A 19,478-nucleotide genomic window follows, 5' to 3' on the forward strand; every position below is an offset into this window, starting at 1 on the left:
GCTTACGCCAGAAGAATTGGACCTCATTGGACCACCATCACGTGGAAACTTTTATGCAGTTTTTTCATAGTAGGGTGGTTAACATAATCACTCTATATTTTTTTTTAAATAAATATAAATATATATTTTTATAATAAATATAAACCATAATATTGGATTGTCTTTTGACAATAGAATTATCCAATTATCGATTTTCTTTAAAGTTTTTCGAGCTCAGAAAATTTTATCGTAACTATCACTTGACCAGTGGATCTGGGTCTTGGTAACGTTAAATTATTATTTTTTTTACAGTTTCATTTAAATCAATGATTAAATAATTGTAATAAGCAAAAGACTATTAGTAAAAAATAATTTAAATTCACAGAGAGCAAATAAAAGGTTGTTATAATTTTATTCATTTAAAAAATATAAAAGTAGGAAATTTTTTAAAAAATAAAATTAGATTGACTAGTTGAATAGTAGATAACAGAATCAATTCACTTCATATTTTAAATATATTTTAATAAGTTTCTATAATTAAGGTCAGTACTGTGAGGTAAAACATTATTTTATTATTAAATTTTAGAAAATATCACTTACTATATTATATATACCAACTGTTAAAGTTAACGTAAATTATCCCAAAAGTCATTTAAGCAGATTTCGCTACATTGGACGTCTAAATCAACAATCACATACTCGAATTAATTTCCTGTGGCATGCACACTCAATTTGCAAGTAATATCACATGCAAATGCAGTGCCACCTCAATTCGTTCTATGAACTTTAAGGGTAGCATTTGTTTGTTCAGTTTGGACCTGTTAATATAAACTAAATCAGACCAACTGACGAAATTATATTAAAATTATTCGTTCTCGTAATATTGCAATGTTTCTGTATGTGTGTATATGTTAAGGACATTTCACATAAGTTTGCATTTGAATAATGGTATCGAATTTTGTAATATTACAATAGCTTTATTTGATTCAGCAATATTTATTTGAATTAGTTCTAGGGGTATTTGCATATTATCCACATGCTTAAAACAAGAGAATTACTTATTCATAAAGCCTTGGCAATCAAAATTTAAACTCGGGCAATAATGAACCGCTTTAAAGCAAATTAAACTTGACCTACATTATTTAACATTTAAACTTAATTAACTAAATAAAATGAGCGCGGTCCATTTAGAAATGAGTGAAGCCCGGCTTTTTTTCCACTGTGCCGAAATCCCACGGATTTACTTCGAAAAGTTACTTTGGGCGAATCGCCAAACTAAAAACGAGAAAGAAAAGTTATCCGAGTCGTGGAACAGATAGCCAAGTTTTAACAATTTATCGTCAAACCACCTAATAGTGTTATTATACCCGTTGTTGGAACTTTGGCAATTAGGAATAGAAGGTAATGCGGTCGTATTAATTTACTAAGGTCCGTTATAATATTTTTCTGGGGTTGATGAAAATAAACTTAAGTTTTTATTAAAAAAGAAGATATTCAAAGTTTGTGTACATTATGCATATTTATTTATGACCTCATTTTATTTAAAAAATAAAAAAGTTCTGTCATGGATGACATAAAAATTGTTCATCACCATTATTCATAATTTTTTACATTCAATAAATGCAAAAAATAAATTTTAAGATGAAATCATTCAAAATAAATAATGGCAGAATATTACATAAAAATATTTAATATTAAATAAAATTACGTCTTCCCATTAATAAACTAATAATGAAAATGAAACATTTGAGAATATCAGATATTAATTTAATTTACAACCTTTTTTTTCATTTTTTATATCAAATTTTTTATATTTTTTAATTTTAAATTAAAATTTAAATGTCTTATATTTAATTAGTTATTTTTATTTTTTTAAGTTTAAATTTCATTAACATTTTTTAATTTAATTGATAATTTTTAATTTTTTATTTTTTGAATTTGAATTAAGAATTTTTATTTTATTTAAGTTTAATTGGTTACTTTTAATTTTTAAAATTAAAGTTCTTAATTTAATAAATTTAAATTAACAATTTTATTTTGTTTATTTCATAATTAATTTGGAATTCTTTCAATTGGATGATGCATAAAACAATCGAATTATATTATTAAATGTAATATTTTTGTAATTATATTTAATATGCAGATTATAATTTAATTTGTAAATTGTTTTTAACATTTTATTTATTTATATTACATAAATATCACTAAAATCACTGATTGATTTTCATTTATATTCGACTACCGAGTAAATTTAAATATTCATCATAATAATTAACATGAAATTTAATTTAATTTGATTTTTAATTATAATATGTATGCAGTAAAATTACGGGAACTAAATATTAAGAGTATTATAAAAATTTATTATCTCATAGAAATATTCTTTTCCAAACGACGTCCACCCTATATTTGTTTGCACCACATAATAATAGCATCGTTATAAGGAGAATAAAGAAACAATTCATATAAAATCAAATCATTAATCAAAAGGATCTAATATCTAATATATCTAAATTATTATCTAATAATTATTGTTTTAAAAATATTGTACTAATCAAGATCTTATTGTTTGTTTAAAAATGTTTTAAAGTTAATTTAAACAATTAATTTGTTCATTTTGTTTCAGGACACAGTATGGCCCCAGCAGCACACCGGCACACCTCAGGGAGAAGTCTTGTACTGTCGATCCTTTGCCTCCAAGCTATATGTATTCAGTTTACCAGTGGTAAGACAATCATCTTAATAAAATAATTTTATTAATTACCATTTATTAATTTGTTACATTCACCATGTCTTATAATAAATATTTAATATATTTATCTTCTAAGTCCATTAAACATTTTATTGTATTTAAAAATTAAATACAATGAATTACATTTTTCATACAAAAGTCAAATATTCTAGTCTGAGTGTTACTAGAATAACAACAGTGTGGAAATATTACTGTTAAAACTATGAGAAGACTGTATTGTGTATAAATCTAGGAGGATAGTAAACGTCATATCAAATTTCCGTGCTTCGTGCATCGGAAATATGAAAACACAATAAACTCGGAATTTCATAGACGAACCGAATGAATGATGCGAACGTCTACGGCGTCGTATAAGGCAATAGGTAAATCCGCCGAGTCGTCACATTTATCCACTCGAACTGGAGGACAAAGTCCATAAAAACTTTCCTTATTAATAAATACTACTTTTTTTGTGAACGATCACTATTTGTTTTTGTCGTTCTCAAACGTTTACTACTTTGCAACTGTCACTGGCCGAGATGTATGGCCCGGAGCCGCATCTGAGACAATACATATATTTAGATGAACGTGGATCGTGTTCCGAGTCGTTTCGACTGCATTGAATTTACTCGAGTCGTAAACTGTCCTCCCGGCATATTTCAGTAAAATTCAATATTTGATTATGCACTTTATGTACACAAGTAAATTGATGAATTGATGTTGTTACACAACCTAAAGAGGTAGATATTTTTATAATAATGATTATTAATTATTATTTGTTGAATTACTAAATGCCTAATTAGTTTAATTTTTTTCACATTATTATACATTTGAAATACATGTTAAATGCTTTTACTGGAATATAGTAAATATCAGTTTCAATGAACACCATTCATTCAAATTTTTTGAATTGTAGATGAATGGACTGTTTTGTCCATAAAGCTTTACTGGAATTACAAAAATTAAATTGGCTATTTAATTAATACAAATATAATCCGTGTGGTTTATTTCAATAAGGTGATGAGGGCATTAATAAAAAAAATGGGGTGGCTGGTTGAGGAGTTGTGTCGACAAATTTTCGGATGATTGGAGTGCTCTGGGATAGGGAGGGAGTGCGGATTGGCGGACGATGTGACGGAGCCGTACACTGAACAACAATCGATGGAATCCTCGGAGACGGATCCCGACAATGGACCAAAAATCCCTCCACTGTGGGAATAGAAAAATTACCCAACAGACATCCAAATTTAGTTTTTTTAATATTAACTTAACAAGTTTTAAAATGGAAATTTACTATTATTCATGATTTGATTTTTGATAAATTTATAATATAATCATGATCTTAAAGAAAAGAATTCTAGGTAGATACCTAGGGTGTTAAAAGAAATCTGTAGCTTCAATGACAGAAGAACCAGAGTTTTCAAATATGAGAATTTTCAAAAGAATGTTCTAAAAATATTGATAATTAAAGATTAGATTAGTTTTCTTTAATTATTAACAATAAGTAAAGAAAAATATTTAAAAACATATATTTTAAATAAACCACATTTTTAAATTCAGTGAATAATTAAATCATAATTATGTTAATTATGGCATGAAGAAAAAAATTGTTCTTTGTTTTCCCAATTTATGTAGATTTGCTCCCCTGTGTCGCTTTGTGCAGTGAAGAGGAGAGCTTTAAAAACTCCTCAAGCACTCATTTCAGGGTTGGCGACACTTCGGTTCTTACTTTCTCCGAAAATCGATATAGCCCTACTTTTTATGCCATTCGGTCAACAAAACACGATACAATAAATTGATCACGTTCAACTCAAGCTTGAAATTTCGTTGATAATTTTCATTATGCAGTATTGATTATTTAAATAACAAAGGCAAATTTATTTCTCACATTGGAGCATTCTCTGTTGTATTCGGAGCGTAATTGAGTTAAGCGGATTTGTGCGGTTCTGTTATTGTAAATTGTTCATTGGAAAACATCACCAAGTACGTCTAGTCGTTTCCCTGTGTGAAAAATAAATCACATTTAGGTGCAACGATATCTCTCACATTCCACAAATGCACCGTTTACGTGGTATTATTGGATTTCGATATAAACTTTTGCGAAACTATTTTGGACAGTTTTAGATCGTGCACCGGGACGATTTTTTGTTGATAAACCGCACAATCTACGAAATTGACCCATCAATCGGAATGATATGAAGGTAATAAAGGGGAAACAATCAATTCACGGAATGTTTTATAGTAATTTTATAAATTGATATAAATTGTTCGGGATGAAATAACATCGGGGTTCGAGAGAATTATCGATAATTTATTGCCTCAGGAATTTTTATTGGTTACGTTTCAATTCTGCACGGGAACTGTTTAAGCTCTAACTTTATAAATCGAATTTTATGCAAAGTTATTTGTGTGTTTGTATTCTATGTCTCTTATTTTTTCCTTATTAATATTTTTAAATAAAATATATGTTTGTGTCCCTCCAACTATTTTTCATGTGAGTTCAACTTATAATGATTATTCGATAATTCGAAATTCGAATAACCAGTGAAACATGAGTTATTCTATAGAGGTCTCTCTAACGGATAATATAAAAACTGTATAAAAAATTCTTTCCTTTGATGGTTTATAGACTTTTATTCCGACAAATTGAAGTTTCAAAATTTAACGTGTTACCACTACTTTATTTCAAGTTACAGAAACAAAATTATTACAAAAAGTATGGCAAACATTTCTTTTCTTGAGAGCCTTTTTTTGGAATGACCTTTGAGAGAAAAAATGAACATCACAAAATTTAATAATTTTATAGTGGTTTTTCTAACGGATAATGTAAAAAAGGTATGAAATTTATAGTTAGTTAGTTAGTTTATAATCATTTGTTCACCCAAATAGAAATTTCAGTATTTAACGTATTACGACCACTTTATTACAAATTACAATAATAAGATTATAAAAAGTTTGACTGTAGTTCCATTTATAAAAAAAATACAAAAATTAAATTTAATTTTAAAATTAAAATTCGATTTCTTAATAAGGATTAAAAAATATTCGTTATTAATTTATAAGAAGATACTGAAAAGACATCCAGAAACCGTCGATTGACTTAGAAAAGATTGTCCGGAATTCCGTTTCGCTATCTCGATGCGTCGCTTCACTGCTTATCCGTTAATTACGGGACAGAGCTCCTTTGGCGTATTTCTTTCATCAAATTGCCTTCGTAAGCGAAATCATTGCGAGATTTTATCCGTAACTTATACTCCCTCTTTCCTTCTCTCTAATAAACTTTTATCGGACGAGGCATTAAAAATTTGATGCCGAATCGGGTAATGATAATTAACGATTGCGGAGGATACTGATCCTGATCAGTTCTTTGGGCCATTATCAAATTGAAAGAAGTTTATTAAATAAATAATTTAATGCAAGACTAACACCAATGCAATATTAACACTAAGGTTTTGATAATCTTCCTCGTTTGGCCTTCATCACTTATCGATCTTGTTTCAGTAACCATAATTCCCTATTTGAGTATAAATTCCGTGCTGTTTGAGTAATAATTGGAGGTATACGCTCCACGCTTGATTAATTCTAAAATCTAAAGGACACTAATATGCCAAATCAATTAAATCATCACATATAATCGTTGCCCGCACAGCATATTTGTCATACAACTGCCCCCTTAATTGGATGATAATTAACCACCGATTTCGGTTACGTTCTGTCCACGGACCATCAATGCTGGAACACAAATTCCGTTTGCAGTTTCCTGCTTCACATGTCAATATTAATTAGACAAGTTCAACCGTTAAATGATTTTACGTTTTTATTGGCCATTGTTTTGGAGCAGCAATTCCAATAGTGCCTAGTACTATAAAAGATCGGTTTACGATGGCTCATAAAGAAAAAAAAAGTATGTCTTGGAGAACATCATTATCTGCAGTCTATTCCGGGGTCGGTTGGACGTAATGTAGCTTCTTGCTGCAATGATGGTTGTCGGTTTTGGGGATGTTTTCTGGTGATTATCTTCACAAAGTCAAATGAACCCCGAATCGATTAATCAAAGTTTCGCAAACTTTCACAATTAATCTAAGCGAATTCTCAACACAATGTACACAAATCTAATAATCGGGCGGAGCGTCTCATACACGGGACTAAATATTTAGAAAACAGACCGTGTACGAAACACGAGGAGGTTGCTTATCACTTAATTAAGGTCAAACATTTACTCAGAATATGTTTACTTTGTGCTCAGGAGTCGCACACACACTCTCACACAAATTAAACAAGCAATAAATCAATTTGTGACTTTACGACATGTAGAGATAACGCATTGTTCATGTTGCAAAGTACATTTATAAAGCATCAATTAAGTTTCTAATCAGATTATATCTCAACTATTGACTTGAGTAGCAAAATTAAATTGTAGATGGGATGTTTTATACACAGATAACGTTGCCGAATTTGTTTATATTATTTTTATTTATTTATTTATTTTTCAGCTGGAGTGAACTTTCTATTGAAAAAATTTAAAGCAATTAGTTGATTGCTGTTAGAAATATTAAATAGTCAACATTTTTATTTCGTTTGTATTTAACGTTTTAATAATTTTTTTAAGTTATAAGTGTGATGAATGATTCACGAAATAACTCCTAAAGTTTTTATTGTTAAAAATGTAAGACAATTTAGTTTTTTCTAGTTGAGTTTGCTTTGTTTAATTAAGTCGTATTTGTGCTTAATCTTTTAGTAAATTCATGTGATTTGTTAAAAGTTATGAATGAAGTTTACAACTAATGAGTTTCTCATAAGTTTCAACATTGAAGTTTATTTTCATTGATGTATATGTAATGGGAATAAACAATTTATTTTTTTAAAGAAAGTTAAATTGTCAACAATATTAAATAATCAACCTTTATTTCATTACGTTGTACTTTAAGTTATGAGTGAAATTTGCATTTAATTTGCTTCATAATCATAATTCTAATCATTATCCTTTACTTTTATTGAAAACTTGTGACAGGAAAATACCTAGATAACTTAAATACATTGTCTATATTTTCATTTTTTGACTGTATTAAAATATTCATTAATAAAAATGAAAGAATAATTAGACAATTTAGTTCAGTTACTCAAGTTAAATATAAATAATTAAATAATTCTTAATTTCGAAAATTAAGAATATTTCATTCCATTAATTGAAGGAATAAACATTGCATACTATTTAAGCTTGAAATGAAATTGTCAAAGATATGCCGCAATTTGATAATACTAATAGGATAATTTCTATCCGGGCAACGGCAAGTGACATAAACTCAGTGAGAAGATAACAAGTTTAAAACAGGGCAAACACGTGCCTCATCCCATTTCGAACGAAGCTTACAGTTGGCACCAAAATCCGGCAAACAATGCACCTGAGTGAAGACACTAAGGACATAAGTCGATTTACATCCGAATGCATCTCGACACGACGCAGTCTGGAGCGGAGTCCCCGTCCCACCCACATCTCAGGTGATCATCGTGTCGTCACCGCGACCAGAAGCGACACACGGGACCGGCCCCCACGGTCCGTCCGCCGACGCCGACGTTTGTTCACCAAGGGCCCGAAAACCCGAATCAATATTTCATCCCTCGAGTAAGGGCGCGCGCCGCGCTCCCACCGCCCGAACGCGGTAGGCGCTCGAGGCCTCCGATTGCGACCCACCAGTCAACCGCCGCCGTCATCCGATGCACAATATGGTGGCCGTGGCGATTTGTTGCATCATGGTGCTGCTGGCCGTGTTCATCGTCATCATCATCGTGGTCGGCCAGAGCATCGGAGAACCGCGTGCCGCCTCTTAAGACTCGACAAGGGGTCGATGAGTCCGGCCTCCGTCTTCCTCTCCCCCGTCCCCGCCGATGAACCGGAGTGCTCACCGACCACAAGGAGACGTGTGCTGTGTCCCACGGACTCCGCTCCATACTCGTTATCTACTCGTAATGTTGATGTAATATGTCGTCGTCTGTGTTAACCGATCTAGTGGCTTACCTCAAGTTGTAGTTTTGTATACTGTATACAACTATGTTATCATACGTGTTTATAGAAGAGCTCTTAATCGACAATAGATCTAACGTAATGTACAACCAAGAGATGTTTAATGGTATCGTAGTTGTAACCGTGCTCCCAAGGTTTTTATGATTTGTAAATTTTATATTTGTAACGTCAAAACATATACCGATGGAGAAATAAAATTACTATTTTATGTACCCAACGACTTTTATTTAAATCATCGACACCAAAGGTACGTATGTAATCATAACCTCTACCATCACCACTTCGCAACTCCTGAAACAGCGAATTTAAAATACAATTCACACATTTCTTATTTGAAGCCTCCCCCCTTTTTACAGAAACAACAAGATAAATCACGATAAACTTTGGCGTTACAGGAACAAGGATTACCATAATCACGGTCAGGACCTATTTCCCTTTCCAAGCATTTTTAAAATATATGGCAAGTTAGGATCCACCCCTCTTTTAAAATTCATGGTGCCTTCAGGCTCTTCTATTTAAGTTTCTTGACATACAGGGTGATTCAGTCAGGTGTTTTATTGAAGTTATTTAAGCGAAAATTAATTTGATTCCTAATAACTGATTTTTTTGATGAAAAAATTTCATTTTTAGCAAAAAAATATATAATTAACTTAAAATTATTATAAACAATTTTTTATTTAAATTTGCAGTATCAATTTATGTAATATAAATATTTTTATATTTTATAAATATTTATAGTTACAAAGTAATTCCCAACTCATATCGATAATCATTAAACAATGACAATTATAAATAACAGATAAGTGGATTTTACAATTATCTATTGTTACAAGACAGTCCCCAAAGCATCTCGATGATTATTAAACAATGACTTATCTATTGGAGTTGTGTTAGGCACTTGAAAAAGTTAATTTTGCTCTCCAAGGTTCTCCAAACATCAGTTTTCTAAAAGTCAATTCAACTTGAAAATAACGGCAAACACGAAAAATGAAACAATGGAAAAGCTACCACGTTATTTACTAAAACATAAATATAGTGGGTCCGAGTAAGTCTATTTTTACGACTAGCAAATTAATCGTTATTAAATTGTTGCCCACTTCAGTTTACCAATTACGATTTACACTTTAGAAACCACTCTAACTTCGACAAAAATAAAATCTTACGAGACTATTTTCTTTTATTTACCCCCCATTCCGTTTTCGACAGATTCTTGTTTTAATACGGTTATAAAATGAATTCATTTGAAGGTAATAATTAATAGAATAAAATTATTATAAATGGAACATAAAGATTTAAAATACAATTAGTTTGATTATAGTAATAAATTTACCTTTGACCATATAAAATACTGACAGACGGGTAATTGACCCTAGATCATTGCACCCCTGGGACACTTCCTAATAACGTTCACGCGTGACTGTGACACAGACTACATGTTGACATTCAGCAGTTTTGCCTTATTTACATGAGTTATAAATACCACTATCCGATATTATCGAATAACAACATGACATTGTTTTCAAAGTCCTCTATTGTATGTGGAGGACTTTGTATTTGAACTCAAATTCAATTTAATTCTAATAAATTCTTAAAAAAACAATTTCGAACATTGTTGGAGGTGACAAATTATTAAATTACAGAAGAAAAACTGGGATAATGTCCATGATGTGCGACTTTTTGTTTTCAAGCATACGTGATTTCTACTTGAGAGACACGAAGTTGAGTGACGTCTCTAAATTGAGCTTTTTATCTTTTTTTTTTTGTTCCAATTACTGAATACCCTCTGTAAATATTTTATCACTGGGTCTCGTGGCTCAATTACAGTGGATTTATTTATCCTATCATTATTAATTGTTTTATCGGATCATAAACAAACTATATTTAGTTTCGTGTATAAATGATGTTTCGTTTTTTAATTAATAATAATAATAGCAACTCTTTTGGGTATTTATAGATTTTTTCTTTATATATATTTATTTATATTTATTGTTAAATCACATTAGAAAAAAGTCTTTTAAATCCAATTATTGTTAAACATATATATGGTGCTTATAAAATAGGTGGTAAAAATATGGGAATGAATAATGAAGAAAACCTAAATCATTCTCCCTAAAAAAGAGCACCTCAAATTTAAATTTAAAAATAGATTTTTTCTCATATTTCAGTAATCTTTGGTCCAGTCTTGTTTAAATTTGGTCTGTATTATCTTAAAACACATACCTACAATTTAATATAATAAACTTTTTCTATAATGATACAGTAGCGTAGGATCTGGAGAGTTATCCTCTTTCTCGCTCTAGTTTCTAAGCACCTAAAATCTCGAAGATATTCCACTGACCAGAAGATAATTGGTCTCTAAAGTCACCAAACCTAAATCCATTAGATATTACAGCGTACGGCCAAATGCTTCCCAGTCAATAACACAGAACAATTACATTAAAGAATTGAAAACGCGAACAGAAAGGACTGGACTGAATAGTATTTTCATATCTAAAAAAAATAAATAAATTTATGCAAAAATGTGAACTAAATTTACGTTAATTAAATTAATAAAAAAATGTTTTTTTTCAATCTGTAAATATCAAAACTAATCAAAAGTAGCTTATCATACCTACTTGATTCTGAAATTTCTCAAAAACGGCTGTGATAATCAAAATTAATAAAAAGTATCTTTTTTTTCTAAATTATGCAAAGAATATGAAAAAATTTTAAGAAATATTCATTAGCTTAGAAAATAGAGTGGAAAAAATGAAGAGAGTCCACCTACTTTGTATCATTATATTAAAAGCTTATTACATTGGATTGTAAATATGTATTAGAGGATAATAAATACTAAATTTAAACTCTATTGTACCAAACATTACGGAAATATGATTAAAAAGACACATTTTTGAAATTTAAATTTAAGGACTTGTTTTTAAAATTATTGAATAAAATGGAAAAAAAAATTGATCTGCCTAATATTTAAAAAAAAATTAAAATTATTTTTGTTCTAACACACCACATGAAAACGATTTATTTAAATTTTAAAATTACATAATACAATTAATAAATCCTATTTCACTCCATTAGTAGATGAAGTAGAAATAAAATTATCTTTGTAATTTCATTTAAAATGAGTGCTAGACCAGAATATTAGTAGGTAATGCATCAAATGCACAATGCCTTGCCACAAATGGTTTCTGTTGGTGCACAAAGAGTATGCATTAAATTCAAAGTAACCTAATTATTAAGTGAACTGTGCTTTGTCAACCTGTATAGTAAATCAATACGAGGAGGACATTTTATTTCATGCGAATATTAATTTGAACAGCAATTAGCAATTTTATTTACTACATGTCGTGTGTAATGTGAAAATCAGGAATTATATGGTACTATAAATATATATTTATACCCTACTAAAATTAGCATTTAAAATTAAATGAATTAACAGACATCGATATGGTTGATTAAATTCAATTTGTTACAGAGATAAAAATAATAACATAAATGTCATGGTTTACAGAAAATAAAAATATTATCGTGATTATCAGGCCTTCAGATAATCAATTAAGACAACTGTTCCCTCCTACACGAAATGGTCACATCAATCAAAATCGATCAGGTGTTGGGGGAAATGAATACCTCAATCAGAACCGAGTTGATTTATAAATTCGCACGAGGTCATTCGGTCCCGATTTATTTGCAGACCGGGAGATCGATTCCACTATTTTTAGTGCCGCAACCGCACAAAGACTAACGACGAATTGCTTGCACACTAAATACATTTTTATTTCACAATTTGACAGTTTATTTTTTCTCGCTAAAATTTAATCGTTAAATGAAAATACGGAGAGCTATTGAGTTTTTGAGACGGTGCCAACAACACACGTGTGCTCGTATGTAAAATACCGGCTTATCAGTTAAGGTTTGAATGTCATCGGAAGGTGTTAAACCTCACATTTCACATACGATTTCGGTACATGAATATGCATCCATTAGCCTCTTCGATGATGGATTTAAATACACATTCTATTATCGCGAACCAACCGATTAAGTGGCGATAAATGCGTTATGGCAAAGCGTTTCTGCCAACCTGAGGTTTTGACATCCTTTATTCTGATTGACTGCCCTCCCCCGTGCCCTACTCTCAACTTAACTGAACATCCACCTCGCACATCAAATGATCAGGCAAATCGCTGTTTTGAATGCGTCCGGAAAGATTGACGTCACCACCTTCGATCTGGGTTTAGTCCATTTTTCGGTACGAATGTATTAATACATAACTAGAAGAAATGAATATGTTAATATATCTCTACATATTTGGTTTCATCCTAACAAAACGAATGACCAAAGTAACTCAAAAATGGAGATAGCACGACCTGTTCCAACATAATTGAACGGACCAAAGTGAAATTGAATAAAATGGAGTAAAGTCAGTGTATTAATGACGGGAGAGTGGCCTTTAAAAGTTCGAAAGCTTTTAGTACAACTCCCGGTAAAATAAACAGTTCCACAAGTTAAATCAAATTGGTTTGAATGGAACATTTTTAATTAATTAGCAAAGTTTTCGCGTCGGATTTCACCGTTTCTATCACCGACAATAAGAGAACTATGAAAATTTTATTACTAGTTTTATGGTGTGCAATCAGTGATCACGTTTATATTGGGTCGAGTTTTAATACTTCTAGGACAGTTAATTAGAAACATCAATAATTAAATCAATTTTATTTTAAGTGTAGTAGCACTTATGAAAGTGATTTGATGGATTTCACATCACTGATAAATTTTAAAAAATCCAGTCTAAACGAACGGCAGACATGTTCAGATAACAGTACTTGAAGATAATTATCTAATTTTTAATAATTTAGAATATAAAATACCATTGTAATTTTGATATTTTTAGAATTAAACCAATTATAGCAACATTGTTAACATCTATTAAAACTCCTGATAAAATTCCATGTGTTTATATAAAAGGACTTACACACCAATCGATTATTCAGTTGTTCTCAAGATGGGTCGGCTAATTTCAATTTTGTTTGCAACTATATTAGTTGTACATTATACCACAGCCATTTCCAAATTACAATATGTAAAAGTAACTCAGTACGAAAATGTGAATGAGGATGAACCGTTGATTCTTACCCCATTGATCGAAACTGGTAAAATAGAAGAGGCACAAAATGCTTGTGTTGTGGACCCATCTCTCTTCTTGGGCGTGGAAAGTTATTCCGGTTATCTGACGGTGGACAAAGACTTCAACTCGAATCTCTTCTTCTGGCTATTTCCTTCCGAAAATGATTTTGAAAACGATCCAGTCATCATTTGGCTCCAAGGTGGACCTGGTTCTACTTCCATGTTTGGACTGTTCGCTGAGAACGGTCCCTTGAAGTTTTCCAGTAAGGGTGAGTTGCAGTTGAACGAATATTCCTGGAACAAAAACCACAGTGTCGTGTACATCGACAATCCCGCCGGCACAGGATGGAGTTTCTCCGAAAAGGGGGGATATGCTCAAAATCAAACAAAAGTCGGTGAAGGTTTGTACAGTGCCCTAACGCAATTCTTCACGCTCTTCCCGAAACTACAAGACAATGGACTTTTCATAACCGGAGAGTCGTACGGAGGCAAATATATTCCTGCAATTGCGTACACAATCTATAAGAACAACCCAGAGGCGGACTTGAAGATTAATTTGCAAGGTATCGCCATTGGTAACGGTTGGAGTGATCCAATAAATCAGATAGCTGCTTACGGGGATTATTTGTTCGAGTTGGGCTTCATTGATGATAATTCCTTGGAATATTTCAAACAACAACAAAATGAAATTGCCGAGTTTATCAGACAAGGAAATTATGCAGCCGCCGGCGAAATAAACGATGCACTTCTTGGAGATTATTTCTACAACGTTTCGGGCATTGCTAATGTTTACAATTACTTGGTGGCAGTCGATCCCAGCCCCGTTGACGACTACATTTCCAAGTTTTTACAACAATCAAATATTAGAACTGCCATCCACGTAGGAAATGCTCAATTTGAAGGGGAACCTGTCTACGAAAACCTTCAGGAAGACATTTTGAAATCAATAACTCCGTGGCTCGCCGAGCTGATTTGTAACTACAGAGTTCTCCTGTACAGTGGGCAAATGGACATAATTGTTGCTTATCCAACAACTCTTAACTTTTTGAAGAAGCTGGACTTCTGTGGCTCAGACGAATATAAAACGGCCGAGAGAACAATCTGGTATGTCGACGGTGAATTGGCAGGTTACTCGAAAGTTGCTGGAAATCTGACTGAAGCTCTCGTACGAAACGCCGGACATATGGTGCCATCAGACCAACCCAAATGGGCTCTTGATTTGATTAATAAGTTTGTACGTGGATTGCCGATTGCTTGAATAAAAAAATTATTACGAAATACTTTTTTTAAATAAATTATTTTACTTTCAATTATTTGTATTAATGCATATGTATAGGTATTTTTTATAATTTGATTATAATTGATTTTTAATCTAATTTCACTCTCTTTTATTAAACAAACAAACTATTGATGACAATTTACTCTGTTAGGACTAATAGTGAACTATGCATAATCAAGAGTAGAATTATTTTAAACTGTAAAAAACAAAATTGAAATAGTTCAGCTAAATGGTGTGAATATTTATATCTAAATCATGCAGCAGTTCCCTGGAAACAGCAAATTCCTATTTTATTTCGCCGATGCCATGTTGTTTGAAGTATGCAATTTAATTCCTGCTGAATGATATGAGCTTTCATAATATTTTAATCTACAAAATAAATTTGATAACAAAGCAGTTAATAGCTTTAATTAGCTTAAATTAATTAAAAACATTAAAATAACTACCACTGAAACGATAATAAACAAGTTTAATTGAGCCACTGTATCTTAATTTTGTTAACAGTTTACATAGTAATATTAATTGTTTGCAGTTCAGATTAAAATATTAATAATTTCACACATGTACAAGTACTTGTACAGTTTTCAACTTCCTTTGGCGCTTGCACTCACATTGTTAGTGCAGCAGGAAACATCCAATTAACTTAAACTTCCTCTTCACATGGTATAAGGAGTAAATTTGATAAACATTGCAGTTTCAGGAAATTTTGTTATAGTAATTTCATTTGAAACTCTCTTAGATATGTCACTTGTCAACCACTAGCAGAATTAAATTATATAACAGAAGCAGTTATATAATTTCACTTTTTTTAATAACATTTCATTAAAAACTCTTCTTTGCCTTTTTCCCCTAAATTAAATAATCTAAATTCCTTGGAAATTGTCAGAATAAATACATTGTCTGTCGTTCTGGCCAAAGGATCCTTAATACATGCTTTCGGTTCTGTTTTCCCCGAACCGGATAACGCCTCCGCCTTCACTTATCACATTGATTTATAAGAAACCTTTTAGCGGACAGATATGGTCCTTTTTAACGTGTAAATAATTTGTTATGTCAATGCGACAACGATAGCCGGAAATTTATTTCGTATTTTCCACTTTCCACTTATTCGATCACGAGAATGTCGCTATTTATTAGATGATTTTTTATTAGGCCGAATAGCTTGACTCACAATTTGTGACATTTGGACGTTGAAAACAAAGGTTTCCAATTAGAATTTCCTGAGAAACGGCTCCTCGGGAAGTGCATCTAATCGTAAGGATGATTACAATTGAGAAACGACTGATTATTTGCCATATTTCGAATTCCAACAAAACTTGTGTGTGAACGATGTGTGAAAATCAATAAGGAAGTAATAATTTAGTGTAGGCGGATGGTACAGATTTACCAGGATTTATTGACACTTTGATTGAACAATTTGAATCTCGTCGGAACGGCTGTTTGTCCTATTACATTGAATATACGTTCCTAGTTTTAGTTTCTCGCAATAAAATATTTGGAATGACAAGTTTATGTTCTTCACCTCCGTTTAAAATAAACTTCATTCTACATTGTTTCATACGAAATGAGATAAGTTGCCATTTAATCATAATTTTACATTTTTTACCACGGACTACATTGATTTTTGTTTTGATTTTTTACGTAGATTAAATGAAAAAAGGGGTAACAAATATAATTTAATATAATTTCATTACTGTATTAGGCAGAAAATTTATGCTCATGTAGTTTCTATAAGTGAGGAAAATAAAGATGTTTTTACATCATGACACATGATATATTTAGAATCACACATTTATTCCCCTAGTGTATTTCTATATAAAATTTTTTAATAATTGAACTTTGATGTCCTTGGGAGACCACGAAAGCGTAAAGTGTGTCTAACTGAGATTCAAATTACCGAGCTGTTATAAATAGAGCCCAGATCAGGCGGAATCGGGTGGTGAAAGGGCAACTAGAGTTAGTGGAGATCAACTTCTAGAACTTTGAGTCGCTAGAGAACGTCAAAGTATTGCTCAAAATGAGTTGTTAGAAGTTATGGATATAAGATCAAGTAATTAAACTGTACGTAGACCAGGTAGAGTACCTACTTGATAACACAGTTCTGGTAATTCAGGATTTTGGTAGATATCTTTAAATGATTATTTTGACTTAGTAACTTTCCAACAAGCTGTGTTTACCAATAAGTTGCCAGCGAAGAATCTTTACTTAAATTTTATTGAACACATTTGAGATACTCTTAAAAAGGGAATAATGAATCGTCAATCACTAAAAAATCTGCAACTTGTTAAAGAAGTTCTCGTGCAAGAATAATAATAGCTAGATCTAGAAGTCATTCGAAATGAATGAATTCGTAAATATTTTATAATAGCTTCAACAGACTTATTGAGAGAATCATGTGAATACATTTTTAATTAGTTTTACTGGACATTTTGAGAGTAAAACGACTTTTCTTTTTTTGACATATATTTCCCAATAAGTCTATTAAAGCCGCTATAAAATATTTAACGGTTATTAAAATATTAAAATAGTTTGAATAATCTAAAAGACAAATTTCAAAGGAATATTTCGTATTAAAAAGTAAGTAAATTAACGTGAAATTTTATTTATTTAACCCATTATTTAGTCAAATATAAACGAACCGCAGTATAATAGAAACAAATTGTCCATTGAAAAGTATAATAAATTAATTCCTGTCAATACCACAACGCTGATGCGATGTATCGTTGCAATTTACATATGCAGACACCGAAACACCAGCTAGTGATGCAAGCTGCGTCCATGTATATAAATCGATGGTAATAAATTCACTCCACGGTTTTATAACTGTAAAGCAGGAAGTATGAAGTCTCTGGGGGGTCGTTAAAATTGTCCGGCAATATACAACTGCTATTTAAACTAATACTGATAAAGAAGTCATTTTCGTTTTGCGGCCACGTTTCGGAACAGCAGCGGTCAGTTTTAATTGGGAGTTTTGCCGGTTTGCATGTATTATTCATTAGTCCGCCTGAAAGTTTACACATTTGTGTGTGCGTCATTTTATGCAATTGCTTTTGTATCCATTATCATAATTGCGGTGATTTAGTGAGAACGGAGAAAAATGAAGTGATAAAATGCAGCGGGCGACTTGATTGCAATCTATCGGGCTAGAAGACGATAATAATTAAAAAGGACCGGAAATTAATAGTGCGGAAACTCCGGGGTTATCTGTAAAGATAAATTCGTGGAAATTAATCAACGACGAACGTATCCACGAAATGTATAATCCTCATTTCTTGACCCGAAAAGTGTTTGGGTCGATTCACCTGAACGAAGATAAACCGAGGACTCCGAGACTGAATCTTATTTTATTTAGTGTTCAAACAAACTATAATTTGCAAATTGGGCTTAGTATATTTAAAATTAAAATGATTTCAAAGAAGTTGTTAAACTACAATATTTTATAAACATTTCACACAAAAAATTTTCATTAAAATTCAGTATTTAATTCCGTAATAATTTATGTTTAGCATGTCAAATTTTAATTAAAATTCTCTATTAAACAGTATTAAGTTGAGAATTCATCCAGCTAGTCAGTATCTGAAAATTAATAAAATGTATGTATGTAAAAGGATGCAGCTGTTAAATATTAAAAAGTTAAAATGAAAAGTCACAATATCTAATAATTTATTTACATTTTTTAATTATGAAAATCTGTTTATTTATTTTTTTTTATCAATTTTTTGAATTTTGGATATTAAAATTATTCAGTATTTTTAAATACATTTAAATTTCACTCCTTGAGTCATTTCATATAAATACTTCAGCTCATTTAGGAAATATACTACGATTGGTTTTAGAAAACAGATGTAAAAATTATTTTCCTTTGTTGACAGAGCTTCTGGATATTAGTTGAAGAAATTGAATATTTAAAACCTAAATTATTCAATATTTTTAATAATAAAGAGTCCAATGATTTAAACATTTCTCTCCTTTAGTTATTTTATATAATTAACTCAACGCATTTAGAAAATATACTCTAATTGATCTTAAAAAAGAGATGTAAAAATCATTTTCTTGTCTTGCTATAGCTTCTGGACATTGGTCAAAAAAAATTTTGAATATTTAATACCAAAGATATTCAACATTAATTAATAATTAGGAATATAATAATTTAAATTCCCAATCTTGTGTCATTTATTTGTTGGCAAAGTTTTCGGACATTTCTTTCTCGAATAACTGTAGCACACGAAATATTTATTTAACAGATAAAACCACGAAAATGCAAAAATATTAAATTTATGACACTTCCTCGGTATTCACGGCAGATATACTTAAGTGAATTAATTGTGTCGTAAATGAAATATTAACTT

The 19,478-nt window shown here is 31.0% G+C and overlaps 2 protein-coding genes across 2 annotated transcripts in view; both read left to right on the forward strand.

Moving 5' to 3' along the window:
- The window catches only part of LOC109599629 (dorsal-ventral patterning tolloid-like protein 1), a 101,191-nt gene that overhangs the window by 59,125 nt on the left and 22,588 nt on the right, over positions 1-19,478 (forward strand). The window contains exon 3 of the mRNA XM_049964356.1: positions 2,606-2,704. Coding sequence (XP_049820313.1) covers positions 2,614-2,704 — 91 coding nt within the window. The 5' untranslated portion in view covers positions 2,606-2,613. The remainder of the gene's footprint in view (positions 1-2,605; positions 2,705-19,478) is intronic.
- On the forward strand, positions 8,225-8,944 carry LOC109599630 (uncharacterized). The gene has a single exon (XM_020015643.2). It carries the CDS (start codon positions 8,426-8,428, stop codon positions 8,537-8,539), a length of 114 nt encoding a protein of 37 aa, XP_019871202.1. The 5' UTR covers positions 8,225-8,425; the 3' UTR covers positions 8,540-8,944.

This window comes from Aethina tumida, chromosome 3, assembly GCF_024364675.1.
Source record: "Aethina tumida isolate Nest 87 chromosome 3, icAetTumi1.1, whole genome shotgun sequence".
NCBI classification, from domain to species: domain Eukaryota; kingdom Metazoa; phylum Arthropoda; class Insecta; order Coleoptera; family Nitidulidae; genus Aethina; species Aethina tumida.